Source organism: Panthera uncia (assembly GCF_023721935.1).
Source record: "Panthera uncia isolate 11264 chromosome C1 unlocalized genomic scaffold, Puncia_PCG_1.0 HiC_scaffold_3, whole genome shotgun sequence".
Taxonomy (NCBI): Eukaryota; Metazoa; Chordata; class Mammalia; order Carnivora; family Felidae; genus Panthera; species Panthera uncia.
Window position 1 is genome coordinate 101,551,846 of NW_026057584.1, and position 22,590 is coordinate 101,574,435.

Here is a 22,590-nt window from a genome sequence, read left to right on the forward strand (position 1 = left end):
CCTCCAGTAACCCTCTGTCTGTTCTCTATACTTAAGAGTCTCTTATGTTTTGTCCTGCTCTCTGTTTTTATATTATTTTTGCTTCCCTTCCCTTATGTTCATTTGTTTATTTTAAATTCTTCATATGAGTGTCATATGATATTTGTCTTTCTCTGACTAATTTCACTTAGCATATACTCTCCAGTTTCATCCACGTAGTGGCAAATAGCAAGATTTCATTCTTTTTGATTGCCGAGTAATACTCCATTGTATGTATATATACCACATCTTCTTTATCCATTCATCTATCGATGGACATTTGGACTCTTTCCATACTTTGGCTATTGTCGATAGTGCTGCTATAAACATTGGAGTGCATATGCCCCTTCGAAACAGCACTTCTGTATCCCTTGGATAAATACCTAGTAGTGCAATTGCTGGGTTGTAGGGTAATTTTATTTTTAATTTTTTGAGGAACTTCCATACCATTTTCCATAGTGGTTGCACCAGTTTGCATTCCCACCAGCAGTGCAAAAGAGAGCCTCTTTCTTCACATCCTTGCCAACATCTGTTGTTGCCTGAATTGTTAATGTTAGCCATTCTCACTGGTGTGAGGTGGTATCCCATTGTGGTTTTGATTTGTATTTCCCTGATGATGAGTGATGTTGAGTATTTTTTATGTGTCTGTTAGCCATTTGGATGTCTTCTTTGGAGAAGTGTCTATTCATGTCTTTAGCCCATTTCTTCACTGGATTATTCATTTTTTGGGTGTTGAGTTTGATAACTTCTTTATAGATTTTGGATACTAACTCTTTATCTGATAGGTCATTTGGAAATACCTTCTTCCATTCTGTCGGTTGCCTTTTAGTTTTACTGATTGTTTTCCTTCGCTATGCAGAAGCTTTTTATTTTGATGAGGTCCCAATAGTTCATTTTTGCTTTGTTTCCCTTTCCTCCAGAGACATGTTGAGTAAGAAGTTGCTGTGGCCGATGTCAAAGAGGTTTTTGCCTGGTTTCTCCCCGAGGGTTTTGATGGCTTCCTGTCTTACATTTAGGTCTTTCATCATCCATTTTGAGTTTATTTTTTGTGTTTGATGTAAGAAAGTGGTCCAGGTTCATTTTTCTGCTTGTCGCTGTCCAGTTTTCCCATCACCAGCTGAAGAGACTGTCTTTATTCCATTGGATATTCTTTCCTGCTTTGTCAAAGATTAGTTGGCCGTACATTTGTGGGTCCATTTCTGGGTTCTCTATTCTGTTCCATTGATCCGAGTGTCTGTTTTTGTCATAAACAGGACATCTTTAATGATAACATCAGACAACTTAAAAAAAAAAATTAGATCCTAAATTGAATTAGGATCTAAAGCAGGTCCACGCATTGTGATTAACAGATATGTATTTTATTTATTTATTTATTTATTTATTTATTATTTTTTTAATAAAAAATTTTTAATGTTTCTTTATTTGAGAGAGAGTGAGCGCGTGTGCAAGCAGAGCAAAAGCAGGGAGGGACAGAGAGACAGAGACACAGAATCTGAAGCAGGCTCCAGGCTCTGAGCTATCAGCACAGAGCCCAACACCGGGCTTGAACTCATGAACTGCAAGATTATGACCTGAGCTGAAGTCGGACGCTTAATCGACTGAGCCTCCCAGGCGCCTGAAAAGATGGATATATATTTTAAGTCTTTCTTATTAATCTGTAGTTTTCCTTACATCTCTTCCCCCCTTGCAATTTGTTGAATAAACTGAAATGTTTTATTTTTTTATTTTTATTTTATTTTTTTCTTTTTAAATTTTTTTTTTTTTTTAATGTTTATTTATTTTTGAGAGAGACAGAGACAGAATGCGAGTGGGTTAGGGGCAGAGAGAGAGGGAGACACAGAATCCGAAGCAGGTTCCAGACTCGGAGCTGCCAGCACAGAGCCCGATGCGGGGCTTGAACTCACGAGCTATGAGATCATGACCTGAGCCGAAGTCAGATGCTCAACCGACTGAGCCACCCAGGCGCCCCAACTGAAATGTTTTAAACAACAAATTTATCATGTATGTTTTGTGCTTGTGTTTTCATGCAGACACTTTTTAGCTATGATCTTTGATAATTTTTTCTCTCTAAAATATGCATAAATTTTACATAAATTGCTCTGTGACGTAGTAGAAAGAGACCAGTATTTGGAGCCAGAAAAATTAGAGTTTGAGCCCCTCTCTTCATTATTTACTAAATAATGGACCTGGCCAATGGTCTCATTTATCGGACCCTTAGTTTACTCATCAAAATAAGACAGTATTTTGGGGAGTTTTTCTAAGCAGCAAGTAAGATTCTTTACTAACCATTTGTTGTACTTGTTGATGAAGTCTATTCAAAATAGAAATTGTGTCTTCAAGGAGCCAATGATAAAGGAGACAGACATGTAAATGAATAATTAAAATCTGGTTAGTGAAACAGTAAGCAATCTTCAAGTTTCAGTGGAAGTGTGATGATGGGAGTGACTCTTTGGCAATCAGAGAATGTTTCTCAGGGGAGGTATAGGTGGAATTGAATTAAAAAATAGATCGGGATTTTCTGATACATGGGCTTTTGACATCTGGGTTAATAGTACCTTTCTTAGGCTGCTGAAATAGTACCTTTGTAAGGTGCAAAGGGAGCAGTGTCTGAAGAGAAACCTGGAGAGAAAGAGACAGGGCCAGATGTTCTATTTGAGTGCTTTTGTAAACCAAAAACCTCTCTAAAATTTTATTTTCTTGGTAGTTAAGCAGATGAACATAAAAATGACACCTCTTAGGGCTTTGCCAATTTACTCAATTATGTAGGAATATCCATACTTATCCATATGTGTGATATGTGTATGATCTTCAATTTATAGGCATTATTTTTTAATGTGCTGGTATTTATTTTTAAATTACCTTTTAATCAAGTTTATAAATGTAACTAGTTGAAAGTCATCTAATCCGAAGTCTTCTTTTGAAAAACAGCACTCTCCTGAGTTCTGTTCCCTTCAAGACAACCACTTTGATTTAAACATATTTTTACTGTCACTTCTTGATTTTTGGTTTCAGGAATTACCAGTTGAATTCCAACTAGGCAAAATGAGGAATTGGCTCTCTGTCCACATCTACCTTTATTATTTATCTTATAGTTACTTTATAGTTGTGTTTAGATCAATATTTAGTGTTTAGAGTATTATGAATATTTAAAATATTAGCTAAGTCATGAAGTATACTGTGATTCCTTTTTCTGCTTGACTTCTTGTTTTCTTGTTTTCTCTGGAATTAATAATTGTCTTATTTGCATAAATTAAACATTAGGTTAGCAAAGTAGTTTTTTTGGTGTTACCGTTTTGTGTTTGTTGTATTTTTAAAATTACTAAACCTGTGTCTTAATAAAGACATGAAAGGAAATGGCATTAACATAATTTAACATTATAAAGAATTGATTTTACTAAATAGCAATTTAAAATATGTAAGAAATAGAATATTTGATAAAAACATAAAATTTGGATTATATTTGTATTTTAGCTGAAATAGGTGATTTTTTAAAAAAGATTTTATCTTTAGTAATTTTTTTTTAATGTTTTTATTTTTGAGAGAGAGAGAGAGAGAGAGAGAGAGAGAGAGAGAGAAACAGAGCACAAGTGGGGAAGGGGCAGAGAAAGAAAGGGAGACAGAATCCAAAGCGGGCTTCAGGCTCCAGGCTCCAGGCTCCGAGCTGTCAGCACAGAGCCCAGCACGGGCCCGAACCCACAGACCACACGATCATGAACTGAGCCAAAGTTGGGCGCTTAACCGACTGAGCCACCCAGGCGCCCTTTAAAGATTTTATCTTTAAATAATCTCCCCACCCAGTGTGGGGCTCAAATTTGTAATCCCAAGATAAAGCGTTGTGTGCTCCACCCACTGAGCCAGCTAGGCACCCCTTTTTGTGTTTTTACTGTGATTGCTCAGAAAAGAAATGATACTTCTTAGGGTTGTTAGTGATCATCAAAGGATACTTTAGCGAATGGATTGTTTCCTAACATTTGTAGAGGTATACGGCTATTGTACATGAAATTCATTGATCCAAAAGACCTGATAAGCTTAATTAATGTTTGTTGTCTTCTGTCAACTCCTTATAAAATAGCCCAGTAAGTTTAGAAATGCTGTAAATTATAGCTCTATTTTATATAAAAGTCTTCAAAAACTTGGAATTAAAGTAGCCAGTTTTAATTGTTTTTTTCAAATTTACTTGACCAGAAACCTTTTTTAATAGTGTATCCATAATACCGTAGGATTTTAGTAAATAACACCGTATGTCTGACTGCATATTGTGGGGAGTCTTCTGATACTTTTTTCTGTCTGGTTTTTATAGTGACAAAAATGCTGAGCTTCTTCCGTAGAACACTTGGGCGTCGGTCAATGCGTAAACATGCCGAGAAGGAACGACTCCGAGAAGCTCAACGAGCTGCCACGCACATTCCTGCAGCTGGAGACTCTAAGTCCATCATCACATGTCGGGTGTCTCTTCTGGATGGTACTGATGTTAGTGTGGACTTGCCGGTATGTAGGTCCTGCTGAACTTTTGCAAATTCTATCCGAGACCACTTTCTGCATTTGAATTCTCTACTGTTACCTTCCTGGGGAAGTTAGGTAATATAGGTTAGTATGGATCAGGCACTGTAATGTTCAAGTACACGGATCAGGTAACCTTAGATACCCAGAATGAAAATATTTCTTTGGGATTAGTGGAACTTAACCTGAAATATTTAAATGATAGGGCGGTTATTGGCACAAAACATTTGGGTGTTTATGTGTGTTCCTTAGGGTAGCTACATATAGGGTACTCTAGTGGATTTTTCACAATCCTTATTGAGCAGTCGTTAAAGTAATGAGAATCTTTGGGAGTGACAATGATACTTACATGTATACTGCGAACTTTTAGTACTCTATACTTTTCTGTAATTTTCAAAACACTCCTCACTTTTTTCAAAATAAATACTTCTTAGCAGTTTAGTGTGCTTGCAGAAATTTTAATGAAATGGGGTAAAAGGACTTCATGCTCATCAGCTCTGTCTATCTCTTTGCTCCCAAACTAGTTTGCGGGGGAGATTTTTTATACACTGTAATCTTTATTTCAAGACAGGATGTTGTAATTTTATCCAAATTTTAGATGGTTTCTTTTTCCAGTTATGAATATGTAATTATAATTTACTATGAAACAATCTGATATATTTGAAAGGGATTGACTTATTCCTTATAGGCCTTTTTGAGGGGCAGAAGAGGTAGCTATATGGTTTAGGGGGAGTTGAGTTTCTCTCTAAGCTATTTACTAATACCAAATGTCTTTGTTCTGCATTAAAAGATTTATATAACTAAGCTGTAAAATGTGTGATTTGATGTGTCATTGGATGTTCCCTACTATCTTCCCTCCCTACACATTCTTTTTAGTATACACCTATATACCCAAAATGCAATAAAAAAGTCTTTGTGCGAGGTGGGGGCGTAAATGCTGCTACACTACACAGTTGAATAAACTCTAGAAGACCTTTAACTTAACCTTTAACTCACAGTGAGAGAATAAGGAAGTGGATAGTTTAAACGAATATTCTAATTGAATAATTTAGAATGTACTAGGCACGTGCCTTACGCATCTTAAAAGTAATAGAACATGATAAAATTAAACATAGGGTTTCTTAATTTTTTTTTTTTTTTAACATTTATTTATTTTTGAGACAGAGAGAGACAGAGCATGAACGGGGGAGGGTCAGAGAGAGAGGGAGACACAGAATCTGAAACAGGCTCCAGGCTCTGAGCGGTCAGCACAGAGCCCGACGCGGGGCTCGAACCCACATACCGCGAGATCGTGACCTGAGCCGAAGTCGGACGCTTAACCGACTGAGCCACCCAGGCGCCCCAAACATAGGGTTTCTTAAAGTGTTTTGAAGTTGTCATCATGAGTACGTATTTATTATCTTTCTATGTTAGACTGGACATCTTTAGGGTTTTTGATTCTGGAATACTTGAAGGCATTTACATTTTCTTCCTGTAAGGCTTCTTGAGGGTTTGTCAGACATTCCAGTATGTGATACTTTGTGAGGAGTTTTCATATTCGTTTCTTTCTTGATAAGTATCTTAAGAGTTTTGTGTACTATTCCATTAAAATATCATTAGATATGTGATAAAAAGCTTGAGATTGTTGTGTAAGAGACCAGAAAGAAGTTTATTATTACCTAATGGCTGAAGTATGAAGTCTCACGGTTGTTGATGGCGGGGCTGATACTAGGAAAATAGGCTTTGTGAAAGAGCTTTTTAAAGAGATAGGCTAGGGGCGCCTGGGTGGCTCAGTCGGTTGAGCGTCCGACTTTGGCTCAGGTCATGATCTTGTGGTCTATGAGTTCGAGCCCCATGTTGGGCTCTGTGCTGACAGCTCAGAGCCTGGAGCCTGCTTCGGATTCTGTGTCTCCCTCTCTCTCTGGCCCTCCCCCGCTCATGCCCTGCCTGTCTCTCTCTGTCAAAAATAAATAAACGTTTAAAAAAAATTAAAAAAAAATCATTAGATATGTGATAAAAAGCTTGAGATTGCTGTTTAAGAGACCAGAAAGAAGTTTCTTATTACCTAATGTTTGAAATATGAAGTCTCATGGTTGTTGATGGAGGGGCTGATACTAGGAAAATAGGCTTTGTAAAAGAGCTTTTGAAAGAGACAGGCTAGGGGTACCTGGGTGACTCAGTTAAGCGTCTGACCTCAGTTCAGGTCATGATCTTGCAGTCTGTGGGTTTGAGCTCCACGTTGGGCTCTGTGCTGACAGCTCAGAGCCTAGAGCCTGCTTCGGGGTCTGTGTCTCCCTCTCTGCTCCCCCCCGCCAAATAAACATTAAAAAATTTTTTAAAGAGGCAGGGTAGAGTGGAGGAGAAACTGCACTCGTTTTGTTTGTTTGTTTTTAATTTATAAAATATTTAGTTTTGAGAGAGGCAGAGAGAGCATGAGTAGGGGAGGGGCAGAGAAAGGGAGGGAGACACAGAATCTGAAGCAGGTTTCAAGCTCTGAACTGTCAGCATAGAGCCCAGCACAGGGCTTGAACCCACAAACCATGAGATCGTGACCTGAGCCAAAGTCAGGTGCTTAACCAACTGAGCCATCCAGGTGCCCCAAAATAACTCATTTTTTTTTTTTAATTTTTTAAAATATTTATTTGTTTTTGAGAGAGACAGAGTGCAAGTGGAGGAGGTGCACAGAGAGAGAGGGAGACACAGAATCCTGAAGAAGGCTCCAGGCTCTGAGCCGTCAGCACAGAACCCGATCCGATGCAGGGCCTGAACTCATGAACTGCGAGATCATAACCTGAGCCTAATTCGGATGCTTAACTTACTGAACCACCCAGGTGCCCCCAGCACTAGGTTTTAAAGTAGTGGAACAAATGGCTAGTGACTGGTATAGAATGGTTTCCTATGCTTGGTATGCTCAGTAGTGTGGATGTGATTGCTTGATCAAGGCCAGAAATACTAGCTGACCTCTCTCACATAGACAATTGCAGTGAAAAAGCCAAGAGTTTTAGGTTTGACTCTTTGGGGAACTAGAACAATTGATTGCCTTTTCAGCTCTGCAGGTGAAATCCTAGAGTTGGTAAACTAATTCTAGATCCTTTCATGGGTATAAAATGGGCATTGGCCTGCCAGCTAAACTGTTTTACTAAAAAAAAAATAGACCAGAGGAATGTTAATTTCTAAAAAAGAAAGTCCCCCCCCCTTTTTTTTTTTGATTTACCTTCTCAACCAGTCTAGTGTTATTCCAAAAGAGGATTTAGAATTGATTTTAGAAATTGGATGAAGCATATACTCATTTCCCACTAGGATTAAGGTCACTAGTGATCATAACAAACCAGTGTGGAACTAAGATGATTGCCTAGGCAATATGTAAATGATCATCAGTGATTAAATAGAGTGCTTTAAATCTTTGGACTTCAAATTAGTATATACTGGTAGTATGGCCATTTTTTCCTTTTGCTGACTTCTTCCTCTCAAAACTGAGGGAGGGATTTAATTACCTTCTCTCCGCCCCACCTATCCCCCCCCCCCCCCCTTTTTAAGAAATAACCACAGAAATGCCTAATGCCTTTTGGTGAATGATAAAAGCATCGGGTGGAAATTTCTGACTGATTTTTAAATTTTCTCTTTGGAAATGGCCACAGAAACTTTGTTGATTTATGATCTTAGTGTTTAGTAATAGCCTGTCTTGTATCATTCTGCATCTTTTGAACTTTAATAGAAAATGTTTAATTAATCAATTTGGTAATTTAATAAACCTATTTTGCTGATGTAGATGCTGAAGGCTTTAAACTATATAGCCCATGTGTGGTTATACTTTTATTTATTATATATATGTTTTTAATTTTTTTAATGTTTATTTTAGGGAGAGAGAGAACGTGAGTGGGGGGGTGCAGAGAGAGGCATTGTTAAGATGGCAGCACACCCCATATTGATCTATAGAGTCAACATAATCCTCACCAGAGAACCAGTTGATTCGTTTATAGAAATTGACAAGCTGATTTAAAAATTCATACGGAATTGCAAGGGACTCAGAATAGCCAAAACAATACTGGAAAAAGAACAAAGTAGCAGGACTCACACTTTCTAGGTGTTTGTTTTTTTTGAGTAAGAACATGCTCATAGGCACCCCAGCAGGGGAGAGGGGCAGAGGGAAGAGATAGAGAATCTTAAGAAGACTTCATGCTGAGTGTGGAGCCCAACGCAGGGCCTGGTCCCATGACCCTGGGATCCTGACTTGAACCGAAATCAAGAGTTGGATTTAACCAACTGAGCCACCCAGACGCCCCTCATACTTCCTGGTTTTAAGCCTACTGTAAAACAACACTAATCAAGATGGCACAAGAATAGGCACGTAGGGGTGCCTGACTGGCTTGGTCAGTGGAGCATGGAACTCTTGATCTCGGGGTTGTGAGTCTGAGCCCTGTTTTGGGTGTAGAAATTACTTAAAAATAAAATCTTAAATGGGGCGTGTGCGTGGCTCAGTTTAAGGTCTGACTTCAGCTCAGGTCATGATCTCGCAGTTTGTGAGTTCGAGGCCCATGTCGGGCTCTGTGCTGACAGCTTGGAGCCTGGAGCCTGCTTCAGATTCTGTGTCTCTCTCTCATTCTGCTGCTCCCCGTCTCTAGCGTGCACTTTCTCTCTCTCTCTCTGTCTCAAAAATAAACAATAATAAACATTAAAAAAAATTCCATTGTATGATACATTGTATTTTGTTTATCCATTCATCAGTTGGTGGACATTTGGGTTGTGTCCAGCTTTTAGCTACTGTGAATAGTGCTGCCATGAATATTCTTGTACAAGTGTTTGTTGGAATACATGTTTTCAGTTCTTTGGGGTGTGATATCTAGGAGTGGAATTGCTGGGTCATATGATAATTCTATGTTTAATTTTTTGTGAACCGACAAATTGTTTTCTGTAGCAGGTGTATCATTTTACACACCCACCAGTATTGTAGGAAGGGCTCCAGTGTCTCCACATCCTCAACACTTGTTATTTTCCATTTTTTTGATTATAGTCATCTTAGAGGATGTGAGGTGATATCTCATTATGGTTTTGATTTGTAGTTTTCTTTAAAAAACATTTTTTTTTAATGTTTATTTATTTTAGAGAGACAGAGAGCACGCAAGGGAGGGGCAGAGAGAGAGAGGGAAGCACAGAATCTGAAGCAGGCTCTAGGCTCTGAGCTGTCAGCATAGAGCCCAATACAGGGCTTGAACCCACAAACTGTGAGATCATGACCTGGGCCAAAGTTAAATGCTTCACTGACTGAGGCACCCAGGCGCCCTGATTTATAGTTTTCTAATGATTACTGATGAGCATCTTTTTATATGCTTACTGGCCATTTTTACATTGTCTTTGGAGAAATGTCCATTCAAACCCTTTGCTCACTTATTTCTTTTAATTGTGTTTATTTTTCTTAAATTTTTTTTCATGTTTATTATTCTGAGAGAGAGGGTGTGAGCAGGGCAGGGGCAGAGAGAGGGGGGAGAGAGAGAATCCCAAGCAGGCTCTGTGCTGTCAGCACACAGCCTGCATGAAACCAAACTGTGAGATCATGACCTGAGCCGAAATCAAGATTTGGACTGTTAACTGAGCCACCCAGGTGCCCCTATTCCTTTTAATTAACAAATTTTTTTTGGTGTGTTCTCATCTGGCTTTTAAAGTGAAAAAAAATTTGGGGCACCTGGCTGGGTCAGTCGGTTAAGCGTCCGACTTTGGTTCAGGTCATGGTCTCGTGGTTCGTGAGTTTGAGTCCCATGTCAGGCTCTGTGTAGATGGCGCAGAGCCTGGAGCCTGCTTCAGATTCTGTGACTTCCTCTCTCTCTGTCCCTTCCCCACTCATGCTCTGTCTTTGTCTCTTGAAAAATAAACATTAAAAAAATTTTAAATGAAAAGAATTTTAAAAAAAATTTTAATTGCAGTATAGTTGACATACAGCATTATATTATTAGTATCAGGTATATAACACAGTGATTAGGCAGTTGTATGCACATTATGAAATGCTTGCCATAAGTGTAATTACCATCTGTCACCAAACAAAGTTACTACACTATTTTTCCAATGCTGTGCTTTTCATCACTGTGATTATTTTATAACTGGAAGTTTGTATATCTGGGTCCCCTTCACCTATTTGACCCATCCCACCCACCTACCTCCCCTTTGGCAATCATTAACTTATCCTCTGTATTCATGAATCTGTTTGTTTTTTTTGTGTGTTTTGTTCATTTGGTTTTTAGATTGTGCACGTAAGTGAAATTGTATGGTATTTGTTTTCCTGTGTCTGACTTATTTCACTTCATATAATACCCTCTAGGTCCATCCATGTTGTCACAGATGGCAAGAATTCATTCATTTTTTTTTTATGACTGAGTAATATTCCATTGTGTATATACACCACATCTTCTTTATTGATTCATCTATTGGTGGACATTTAGGTTGGTTCCATATCTTGGCTATTGTAAATACTGTAGTAAACATAGGGGTGCATATATCTTTTTGACAAGCATTTTTGTTTGTGTAAGTAGTCACCAGTGGAATTACTGGATTATATGGTATTTCTGTTTTTAATTTTTTGAGGAACCTTCCTACTGTTTTCCATAGTGGCTGTATGACTTTATATTCTCACTAGCAGTGCATGAGGGTTCCCTTTTCCTGCACATCCTTATTTCTGCCCAACACTTATTTCTTGTCTTTTTTGATACTAGACATTCTGATAGGTGTGAGGTGATAACTCAACTGTGGTTTTGATTTGCATTTCCCTGAGGGTTAGTGATGTTGAGTATATTTTCATGTGTCTGTTGGCCATCTGTATGGCTTCTTTGAAAAATTGTCTATTCATGTCCTCCATTTTTTAATTGAATTATTTGTTTTTTGGGTGTTTAGTTTTATGAGTTCTTTATATATTTTGGGTATTAACATCTTGTTGGACATATCATTTGCAAGTATCTTCTCCTAGTCAGTAGGTTTCCTTTTCATTTTGTTGGTGGTTTCTTTCACTGTGCAAAGGTTTTTTAGTTTGATATAGTTCTAATGTTTATTTTTGTTTTGTTTCTCTTGTGTGAGGAGGGTTATCCAGAAAAATATTGCTAAGGTCAGTACCTGAGAGATTACTGCCTATATTTTCTTTTGGAAGTTTTATGGTTTCAGGTCTCACAGTTAGGTCTTTAATCCATGTTGAGTTAATTTTTGTATATGGTATAAGATAGTGGTCTTATTTCATTCTTTTGCATATAACTATCCTGTTTACCCAGTCCCATTTATTGAAGAGACTGTCTTTCCCCTAGTGTATATTTTTGCTTCATTTGTTGTAGATTAATTAGGCATATAAGCATGGATTTATTTCTGGGTTCTCTGTCCTTTTCCATTGATCTATGTGTCTGCTTTTGTGCCAGTACCATACTGCTTTTGTTAATATAGCTTTGTAGTATAAAAAAATAGCTTTGTAGTGTAGTTTCAAGTTTGGGGTTGTGAGATCTCCAGCCTTGTTCTTTCTCAAGATAGCTTTGGTTATGGTCATTTGATTTATGATGAGGGTTCCAGAGCCATTTATTGGGGGAAAGAATAGTCTTTCAACCAGTGATGGTAGGAGAACTGGATAGCCATATATGAGAGAATAAAGTGAAGTTGAAACTTTAGCTGACACCATATACAGAAGTTAACTCAAAATGGACCAAGGACCTAAACATAAAAGATAAGACGATAAAACTCTTAAAACAAAATGTAGGGATAAATCTTCATGACCTTGGATTTGGTTTTTTAGGTATGACATGAAAAACATGGACAACAAAATTAAAAAAAAAATAAGTTGGACTTTTATCAAAATGAAGAACTTTTGTGTCTCAAAGGCCATCATCAAGAAACTGAAAAGATTCTCAGAATGGGAAAGAGTATTTGTAGGTTACGTATTTGATAAGCACTTATGTCTAGAATATATAAAGAACTGTTACAACCCAATAATGAAAAGACAACCCAATTAAATTTTTTTTATGTTTATTTATTTTTGAGAGACAGAGCAGGAGTTGGGGGCGGGGGGGAGCAAAGAGAGGGAGACACGGAATTCGAAGCAGGCTCCAGGCTCCGAGCTGTCCACACAGAGCCTGACGTGGGGCTCCAACCATGAACCATGAGATCATGACTTGAGCCGAAGTTGGATGCTTAACAACTGAGCCACCCAGGCGTCCCAAAGACAACACACTGAAAATGGGCAATGGGGTGCCTGGGTGGCTTGGTCTGTTAAGTGTCCAACTCTTGATTTGGGCTCAGGTCATGATTTTATGGTTGTGAGATTGAGCCCCGTGTCAGGCTCCACACTGGGATGGAGCCTGCTTAGGATTCTCTCTCTCTCCCTCTCCGTCTGCTTCTCTGCTCACACTCTCTCTTTAAGAAAAAAAAAAAAAAAAAGAGGAGGGGGGGCAAAGGATCTGAATAGACCCTTCTCCAAATAAGATGTGCAACTGACCGATAGGCACATGAAATGATGCTTGACATCATTAGTCATCAGAGAAACGCAAATCACAACCATGGTGAGATACTACATGTCAACTGTGAAAGTTAAAATGAAGATGTCAGATAATACTAAGTGTTGGTGAGAATGTGGAGAAACTTTAACACTCTTACATTTTTGACGGTCCTATAAATTGTACAACTGCTTTGGAATATAGCCTACAGTTCCTCAGGTGATTAAACATAGTTACCATGTGACCCAGCAATTCTACTTTTAGGTATGTATCCAGGAGAATTGAAAACATAGGTTTAGACAAAAACTTGTACACAGATGATCATAACAGCGTTATTCTTACTATCCAAAAGGTGGGAAAAAAAACCCCAGCTATCTCTCAAAAGTTGAATGGATAAACAAAATGTGTTATATCCATATAATGGGATATTATTTGGCCATGAAGGAAATGAAGTTCCGATACATGCTACATGGGTGAACTTTGAAAACATTGGCTAGGTGAAAGAAGCCAGTCACAAAGGACCACATATTATATGATTCCATTTATATGAAAGTCCAGAATAAAGAAATCTATATGAAAAAAAAGTGTAGATTAGTGGTTTGGTGGTTGCCTAGGGCAGATGGGTAGGGACTGAGGGAGTGGTGGGAATGGTGGTTGGAGCAAAAGCTAAAAAATACAAGGTTTCTTTTTGAGGTATGAAGATGTTCTGAAATTGTGATGGTTGTACATATCTGTGATTATACCTTTGAATTTTGTACTTAAAAAAAATTAATGTTTATTTTTGAGAGACAGAGTGTGAGTCAGAGAGGGGCAGAGAGAGAGAGGGAGACACGAAATCCAGGCTCTGAGCTGTCAGCACAGAGCCCAACATGGGGCTCAAACTCACAAACCATGAGATCATGACCTGAGCCGAAGTCAGACACTTAACTGACGGAGCCACCTAGGTGCCCCTGAAGTTAGTACTTTTAATAGGTGAATGATACGTGAATTATATCTCACACCTGTTTTTAAAGATGCATGGAATTTTGCATACTTGTGTTATATTCCATTTAACGTTTTTTTTAGTACTCAAGAGACATGATTTAGAGTTGATTTCCTTGATTCATTACAGGAAAACAAAATCTGGAGACTGAATATTAATGAAGGCACGCGACGATGGGGCTGTGGACTAATCGTGGCAGTGAGACTGCAGGAGAAGGAATTTAGTACGTGGATATGGTGCAGGGAAGAAAGTGGAGATCAGACCTGAGTAAAATACAATTTCGCTGTGGTTGAGTGGGGGATATTGATTGTGTGGAAGATCATGAGAGCATAGTCTGCTGTCACTGAGAGAGGAGTAAAAGAATGAAGCGGAAAAAGGAGGGCCCTATGATGGAGTGGTGCAATGATGTGTTTAGAAGCCAGATTTAGAGGGCTTAAAGCAGGGGAGCCTAGGTGGCTCAGTCAGTTAAGCCTCCAACTCTCTTGGTTTCGGCTCGGGTCATGATTTCTCGGTTTGTGAGTTCAAACGTGTGCTGACACTGTGGAGCCTGCTTGGTATTCTCTCTCTCCTTTCTCCCTCTCTCTCTGCTCCTCCCTTGCTTGCATCCTCTGTCTGTCTGTCTCTCTCTCTCTCTCTCTCTCTCAAAATAAGTAAACTTAAAAAATCTCTAAAAAAGGAAATAGAGGATTTAAGGGAATTATTGGGGACAATCCAATCTTATATTTTTTGGACCTCTTTTAGTCCCTTGTACCTAGTAGGTGCTTAATCAGTATTATTTAGTTATGAAGGGAAGTTGAAGAATTGCCATGAGATTTGGCGGTAACAGGAAGGAAGGAAATAACCGCATCTAGAGAATGGCTAGAGAGGGGAGATCTGAGTTTGTTAAATGAATAGGAAAAATGTCTCTCAGAAATTGGTTTTATATACACAGGTGGAGATTATAGAGTGAGTATTCTAGAAAGGACTGCCATCTTTTGCTGGGAAAGATGGAAGGCTGATGAAAAGGTAATATCTTGATGGTCTTACTCTTCAGAAAACAGGATGTGAAGTGAGGCGGTGACCTGGAATAATTTATTAGGAGAAAAGAATATAAGCAGCAAATGATGGTCTAGATGCAGCTGAACAATGAATTTGTAGTGGGTCAGGAGGTGGATGAAGTAGGTAAAAGAGGACTAAGAAGTGCAAACTTCCAGTTATAAAATTGATAAATTAGGGTGACAAAAGTAAAGCATAGGGAATATAGTCAGTCATATTGGAATAACTTTGTATGGTGACGATGATAACTACACTTACTGTGGTGAGCGTTTTGTACTTTATGTAATGGTTGAATCACTATGCTGTATGCCTAAAACTAATGTAATGTTGTATTTTAACTATACTTCAGTAAAATTTTTCTTTTAAACGTACAAAGGACTTGAATAGATATTTCTCTAAGAAAATATGCAAATGGCCAATAAGCACCTGAAAGTATGCTCAACATCACCATTAGGGCATTAGGGAAATGCAAATCAAAATCACGTCCTTTCACATCCATTAGGATGGCTGTATCAAACAAAACCAAGCAAAACAACCCCAGAAAATAACAAATGTTGGTGAGGATGTGGAGAAATTAGAATCTTACGAATTGCTGGTGGGAATGCAAAATGGTGCAGCTACTATGGAAAACAATTGGGCAGTTCCTCAAAAGTTAAAAACATAGGATTATCATATTCTACTCCTAAGTACATTCCCAAAAGTATTGAAAGCAGGGACTCAAACAGATACTTGTATACCAGTGTTCATAGCAGTATTCACAATAGCCAAAAGGTGGAAACAACCCAAATGTTTATCAGCAGATGACCAGATAAATGATACGGTATATACATACAATGGAATATTATTCAGTTTTAAAAAGGAATGAAATTTTGAAACCTGCTACAACATGGATGAACCTTGAAAACATTATGCTAAGTGAGATAAGCCAGACACAAAAGGACATATATTGTATGATTCTACTTATGTGATGTATGTAGAATGGGCAAATTCATGAGCCACATAAAGTAGGAAAGAGGTTATTAGGGGTTAAAGGGAGGGGGTGTGAAAAATGGTTGTTTAATGGGTACAGAGTTTCTGATTGGTATTATGAAAAGTTCTGGAAATGAAGGGTGGTGACAGTTGTACACATTGGGAATATATTTAATGACATTGAATTGTATATGTTAAAATGGTAAATTTAGTTATGTTAAAAAAAAAAAAAGAAACGGAAACTGATGCTTGTTAAGTGGGGTCAGTGTACTGGAAGTTCCCATTGTAGTTGGAGAATCTAGGCATTGAGAGTAATTTTGTGAACAAGATAGAGATGAGGTTGTGATAAGAAGTTGGGGGTATCTAATTACTGATCTGAGAGGTGACATTCCAGTTAAAATCTGGGTGTGGTGTGTAACCTTAGGAAATTGGAGCTTGGGAGAGAGCAAAATGCAAATTCTAGCCTTGTCATTTTTGTAGCTATGCAATGGGGTCATATTACTAAAGCCTTCTGAACTTTTTCTATGTTATGTATTTATTAAATGGACAAATAAGCCATAATCATCAGGATAATTGGGAGTATTAAATAAACATATGTTTAAGAAAAAGAGTAGAAGTGCTGGCACTTAGGAAACTTAGAAAAACAGAGGACAAATATTTGAGGAAATAATAGATTGTTTTCCCAGAATTAAAGGGAGATGAAAGATCTCAGATTTAAAAGGCCCAATAGAATACAATATAGAGATGAGGAAAAAACCACACTTAGACACATTATATTGAAATTTAAGACTCTCAGAGATAGAGAAGTTTAAAAGCTAACCAAGAATTAATAACATTATTAAGGACCAGAATTCGAATTGTCATCACACTTTTCAACAGCACATAAGCTGTAAGAAGATGAAAGACTAATACGTTTTGAGTATTGAAGTGTTGAAAGAAAATAACTCTGAACCTTAAATTTTATAAGGTGACAATAAGCATTCAAGTGTAAAAGCATGTTGAAAATACTCTCAAACATAGAAGACCTTTAAAGATTGGCCGTACAAAGTCCCACATGGAGAACATTTCTGTAGGAAGAACTTAAACGAGTGGAGAAACAAATCTAGCAGATGCTGTTAGGTATGTGTGATGTACAAATGTAAGATGTATAGAGAATGATCAAAATACCAAAATAAAGATTGTCATCTTAAAAAAAATTAGCCACGACCAAAGAAAAGAAATAGAGAAAGTATGCTCATTGACATGAGGATTGGATGGAGGGGAGATGATGGGCATGAGGGCGTTGTAAAGTTCTTCTCTTGATAAAGGGATATATGGATAGCACTTTTATTTATCAAAAAGAAAGATTGTAAAAAGTGAAGGAAAAGCAAAAATACAAGTTGTATTTTAAGGATGTCAGTTAAAAGACAGTTTGATGACTGAGTAAAATATATAGATCTATAGATATATATAATCTTACAAGAAATACCTAAGTCATAATTTAAAATTACATAGGAGGAGAGGCATGGTTAGGATGTTTATGAAAATTCTTGAAAATTGAGGATCTTAACAATGCTTTTGCTTATGTGGGTTATATCTATCAATAGTTACCTTATTAGAAATTAAAACTGAAAAATTTTAAAAACAATTTTAAGACCGCAAAAAATAGGGGCCCCTGGGTGGCTCAGTCCGTTGAGTGTCTGACTCTTGATTTCCGCTCAGGTCATGATCTCATGATTTGGGGATTGAGCCCTGTGTTGGGCTGTGCGCTGACAGCATGGAGCCTGCTTGGAATTCATTCTCTCTGTCTCTGTCTCTCTGTCTCTCTCTCTCTCTCTCTCTCCCCCTCTCTCCCCCTCTCTCCCTCTCCCCCCCCCCCCCCCACTCTCACCACGTGCTTGCGTGCACACTCTCTCTTTCTTAAAATAAATACTCTTTAAAAAACCTAAAACAGCCATAAAATAACCCTTGTATGTTATTAATAACATACAAGTATTTTTGTGAAAAATATCTATTTTACTAAACAAAAGAATTTAGTGAGAAGAGTAATTGTCTTATGCACTTTTGCATATCTCATTAATGTCTGGTCTAATAGAACATACTTAGGTTCTGGTTTCTGCTTCTGCATTTACTGTGTTGCAGTATGTTGTTTTGATTGAGTTACATGGGGAGAATCCTAGGACCTTGAGGATCTTTTGAAAGTATCTGGAGGAACCCTTGGGTCCTGAGACCACACTTTGAGAACTGCGTTTTCCATACAAGTTTCTTTGCTTATTATCTACCTTCCCCTGCCATTTGTGTCTTCCGCATTGATGACAGTATTATCTCATTGTCCTGTATTTCCTCCCATGTTCCAGTTTTGTTTTTGCCATTTTCTACCTTACATTGTTTTCCAGTTTAAGGCTGACCTCCAAGACTGATGATTCTAGTCTCTATGACTATCTCTTCTCTAAAATCTGTTGGCAAATACACAGTTCCACATGATTCATACGTTAGTGTTTTAAGTTTTCTTGTGTATTTTCTCTTTCCAGTTACAATATAGAGCTCCTTGAAGTAGGGACTCTAAAAATTAACAAGATAAGAGTTTGTCCTTACGCACAATGTTCAGTACAAGATAATAATTATTGGTTGATAGGAAGTAACACTTTCCATGAAAGTGCAGATCATAAATTCTCTTTTGGCTTTAAATAGTTTATTGGGAAATTATAGTATCTTACCCGTTACTTGATACATGGTAGTATTTTTGGTATTGCAAGTAATGTTTTTTTACTTTATTTTTTAAATTTAACTTAATTGAAAATTTTTAATTTTTTTTTTTAAACGTTTATTCAGTTTTGAGAGAGTGCAAGCTGGGGAGGGCAGAGAGAGGGAGACACAGAACCTGAAGCAGGCTCTAGGCTCTGAGCTGTCAGCACAGAGCCCAACACAGGGCTCAAACTCACGAACCGTGAGATCATGTCCAGAGCCAAAGTTGACACTTAACCGACTGAGCCATCCAGACACTCCCAAAAAAAATTTTTTTTATTTTGAGAGAAAACCAGAAGGGGAGGGACAGAGAAGGAGAGAGAGAGAATTCCAAGCAGTGTCAGCACTGTCAGCACAGAGCCCTACGTGGGGCTCAAACTCACAAATCCTGAGATCTTGACCTGAGCGAAAATCAAGAGTTGGATGCTTAACCAGCTAAACCACACAGGCACCCTGCAAGTAATGTTTTTTTTAAATAGATCTTCAGTTCACACTTGTTGATCTTTAAAGTCATTTATTGATTAATTTATTTTCTTACCATTTCAGAAAAAAGCCAAAGGACAAGAGCTCTTTGATCAAATAATGTACCACTTGGACCTTATTGAAAGTGACTATTTTGGGCTGAGATTTATGGATTCTGCACAAGTAGCAGTGAGTAGCTGTTTTTTTTGGAAATTCCAGTATGGGAGCAGAAATGGAAAATTTCAGATGATGTGCTAAGTGCTACCAGGCTACATATTCATATGTCATTCTCTTTTTCTTGTAATTTTCTTGTTCAAAAAAAAAAAAAAAAAATGAGTTCTGGTCCTAGCCCATATTACTAGTGCATAGTCTTTGCAGATGAGGGTAAGAAATCTGTCTTTTCAGTAACCACTGGGCTGGTTGTTGGGCGTACTAGAGTTTGAGAACCACCATGCAATGGAAAGGGTGATAGAATGGGAGTATTGTGGGTTCTTGGGTAAGTGATGGAAGTTACTGATTTGCAAATTAAGGTGAATAGAGTAAGTTATTTTCAAGATCCCTTTCTGATCTGTGATTCTGTATTATAAATGTTCTTTGACATGTGCATTTTATTATTACTGGGTTTTTTTGAGTGAGTGAGAGAGAGAGAGGAAGAGAAAACGAGCTGGGAAGGGGCAGAGAGAGGGAGAGAGAGAATCTTAAGCAACTCCACACCCAGCGTGGAGCCCGATGTGGGGCTCGAACCTCATGATCATGAGATCATGACCTGAGCTGAAATCAAGAGTTGGATGCTTAGCTGACTGAACCACCCAGGTGATCCTGACCTGTGCATTTTATTATTAAACAAAAATTTTTTTAATGTTTATTTATTTTTGAGAAAAAGACAGATTTATATAAATTTATTTATTAAACTTTTTATTTTGTTATTTTTTTTAATGTTTATTCATTTTTGAGAGAGAGATAGAGCATGAGTGGAGGAGGGGCAGAGACAGAGAGGGAGAAACAGAATCTGAAGCAGGCTCCAGGCTCTGAGATGTCAGCACAAAGGCCGATGCAGGACTCTAACTCATGAGCCATGAGATCATGACCTGAGCCAAGTTGGTTGCTTAACCCACTGAGCCACCCAGATGTCCCCTGACCTGTGCATTTTAGATGAGAGAACAGCATATGTAATAGGGTAGGAAGTTGGAGGCTTTTCAAAGATCTGAGTACTATTGGGATTTGACTGGAGGGTATTTGAGAGAAAGTAAGTAGTAGATGATGATTGTAAGGTGGGTTAGTGGCTATATCATCCAAAGTGAATACCAAAACTATTAAGTAATAAATAGGCAGCATTTATTCTCTAATAATTGGCATTAGGGGTTTTTCAAGCCAGGAGGTTATATTTTGCTTCAGAAAGCATTATATAGAAATATTGAGTAGGATTATTTGGAATGGGCAGAGATTGAAGTCAGGAGTCATTGCAAACGCTGGGGATAAAAGTAATGTTAAGGCCTGGAATAGGACATTCATAGTAGCAAGGAGAGGGAGGGAGTAGAGATAAGGATATCAAAACATTAAGCCTTGTTTTCTGGAAGTCTGTGATGGAGGGGGATGTGTGTGTATGTGCTTAGTGACACATTAATTGTCATGTCTAGGACTCATAGGAACAATATATAAGACTTCTCAAGTTCTTTTTGGAGCGGGACATTCATTCATTTGGTGTGATTAATAAGTTAACTAGAATACATCTATAAGATGCTGTTAAAAACTCTTTCGGAAAACAAAAACAAAAACAAAAACAAAAAAAAAACCTCTTTCGGAGATGGCTTATCCGTAGTTGGCTTTATAGAGTATCTTGGCTAAATTTACAGCTGTTAATAATGTTAGCTGTAATTTTTTTCTCTAATTTCCCTACTCCTAGTCTCCCTTCCTGGGTTAAAAGAAATTAAGCATGAGCATTTAGCAACAGACTATTGGTTAGGTAAATTTTGGCACACTTGTACAGTGGAATACTCTGCAGCTCATTAAAAATTGTGATTTTTTTGGGGGCACCTGGGTGGCTCAGTCGGTTAAGCGTCCGACTTTGGCTCAGGTTATGATCTCATAGTCCATGAGTTCGAGCCCCGCGTCAGGCTCTGTGCTGACAGCTCAGAGCCTGGAGCCTGTTTCAGATTCTGTGTCTCCCTCTCTCTGACCCTGCCCCATTCATGCTCTGTCTCTCTCTGTCTCAAAAATAAATAAAGGTTAAAAAAAAAAAAATTTTTTTTTTAAAAATCGTGATTTTTTTAAGTATACCAATTGACATAAAATGATGTCAAGAAGAGAATTACAAAACAGTATGAGTTTTTCAATTTTAAAATAAGTGGACATATGCACACATATACATGAAAAAAATTGCAAAACTCTTTTCTGTAGTTTTAGTGTTCTTATCTCTGGATGGAATTTGTATGGGAGGTGTTTTATTTTTCTTCTTAATGTTGTTTCTCTTTGATTAGACTAAATCCATCAAGGGCAGGGAATGAGTGTAACCTCTGTTGCTCTGCATGTAGCAGACACACAAACCATTTATTGAATTAAATTCTGGTGCACTGCTTAGTTTGATATAAAGGCTTTGTTGACTCTTGGGTTTAATATCATTCACTAGTCGTCTTTCAAATAATAGAATTACAGTCTTGCAAGCAATGAAAAAATAAATGATGTTAGGGATAAATAATTCGTAGCATCCTGTTTTTTGAGGGGTTGTAGAAGAAGAGGTCGAAATATGCTAACATTAAGTTTCAAGTACCTTCTTTCCTTAAGATCTATAAATACAGTAGTCTCTCCTTATCTGTGGTTTCGCTTTCCATGGTTTCATTTACCCATGTTAAACCCCAGTTTGGAAGCAGATGATCCTCCTTCTGACATATTGTCAGAAGGTCACTGGTAGCCCAGCGCTACATCACAACGCTTACAACATTCACCTCAGTTCATCTCATCATGTAGGCATTTTATCATCTCACAGCATCACACAAAGAAAGATGAATACAGTATAAGATATTGTGAGAGAGAGAGAGAGACCACATTCACAGAACTTTTATTATGGTATATTATAATTGTTCTATTTTATTATTGTTATTAATATCTTATTGTGCCTAATTCATACATTTAGTTTTATTATAGGTATGTATGTGTGGGAAAACATAGCATATGTTGGGTTCAGTAGTTAGTCTGTGTGGTTTCAGACATCCACTGGAGGTCTTGGAATGTATCTCCCACAGATAAGGGGGACTGTTGTCATTGGGGAAAGAAATAGACATTTCTTTCTATTCTAAGAAGTGGCCATTGCTAAGTTGTATTCTTTGCTCTTTGTTAATATCAATAATCACTGAATTGCTAGATCCATTACTGTTTCTTCCCTCATTTGACACACATATTGTGCCTTTGTTCTGGTTCTAACAAGTTTTTGGTAAAGCCAGCATTAGAACCCCCCCCCCCCCCCCCCCCCCC

General features: G+C 37.8%; 1 protein-coding gene across 4 annotated transcripts in view; it reads left to right on the forward strand.

Annotated features, from left to right (window-relative positions):
• Positions 1-22,590, forward strand: part of EPB41L5 (erythrocyte membrane protein band 4.1 like 5) — a 140,498-nt gene that overhangs the window by 4,805 nt on the left and 113,103 nt on the right. For all 4 annotated transcript variants that reach the window (XM_049616217.1, XM_049616215.1, XM_049616216.1 and 1 more), the window contains exons 2-3: positions 4,319-4,506; positions 19,207-19,311. In XM_049616217.1, the coding sequence (XP_049472174.1) occupies positions 4,327-4,506; positions 19,207-19,311 (285 nt within the window). In that variant the 5' untranslated portion in view covers positions 4,319-4,326. The remainder of the gene's footprint in view (positions 1-4,318; positions 4,507-19,206; positions 19,312-22,590) is intronic.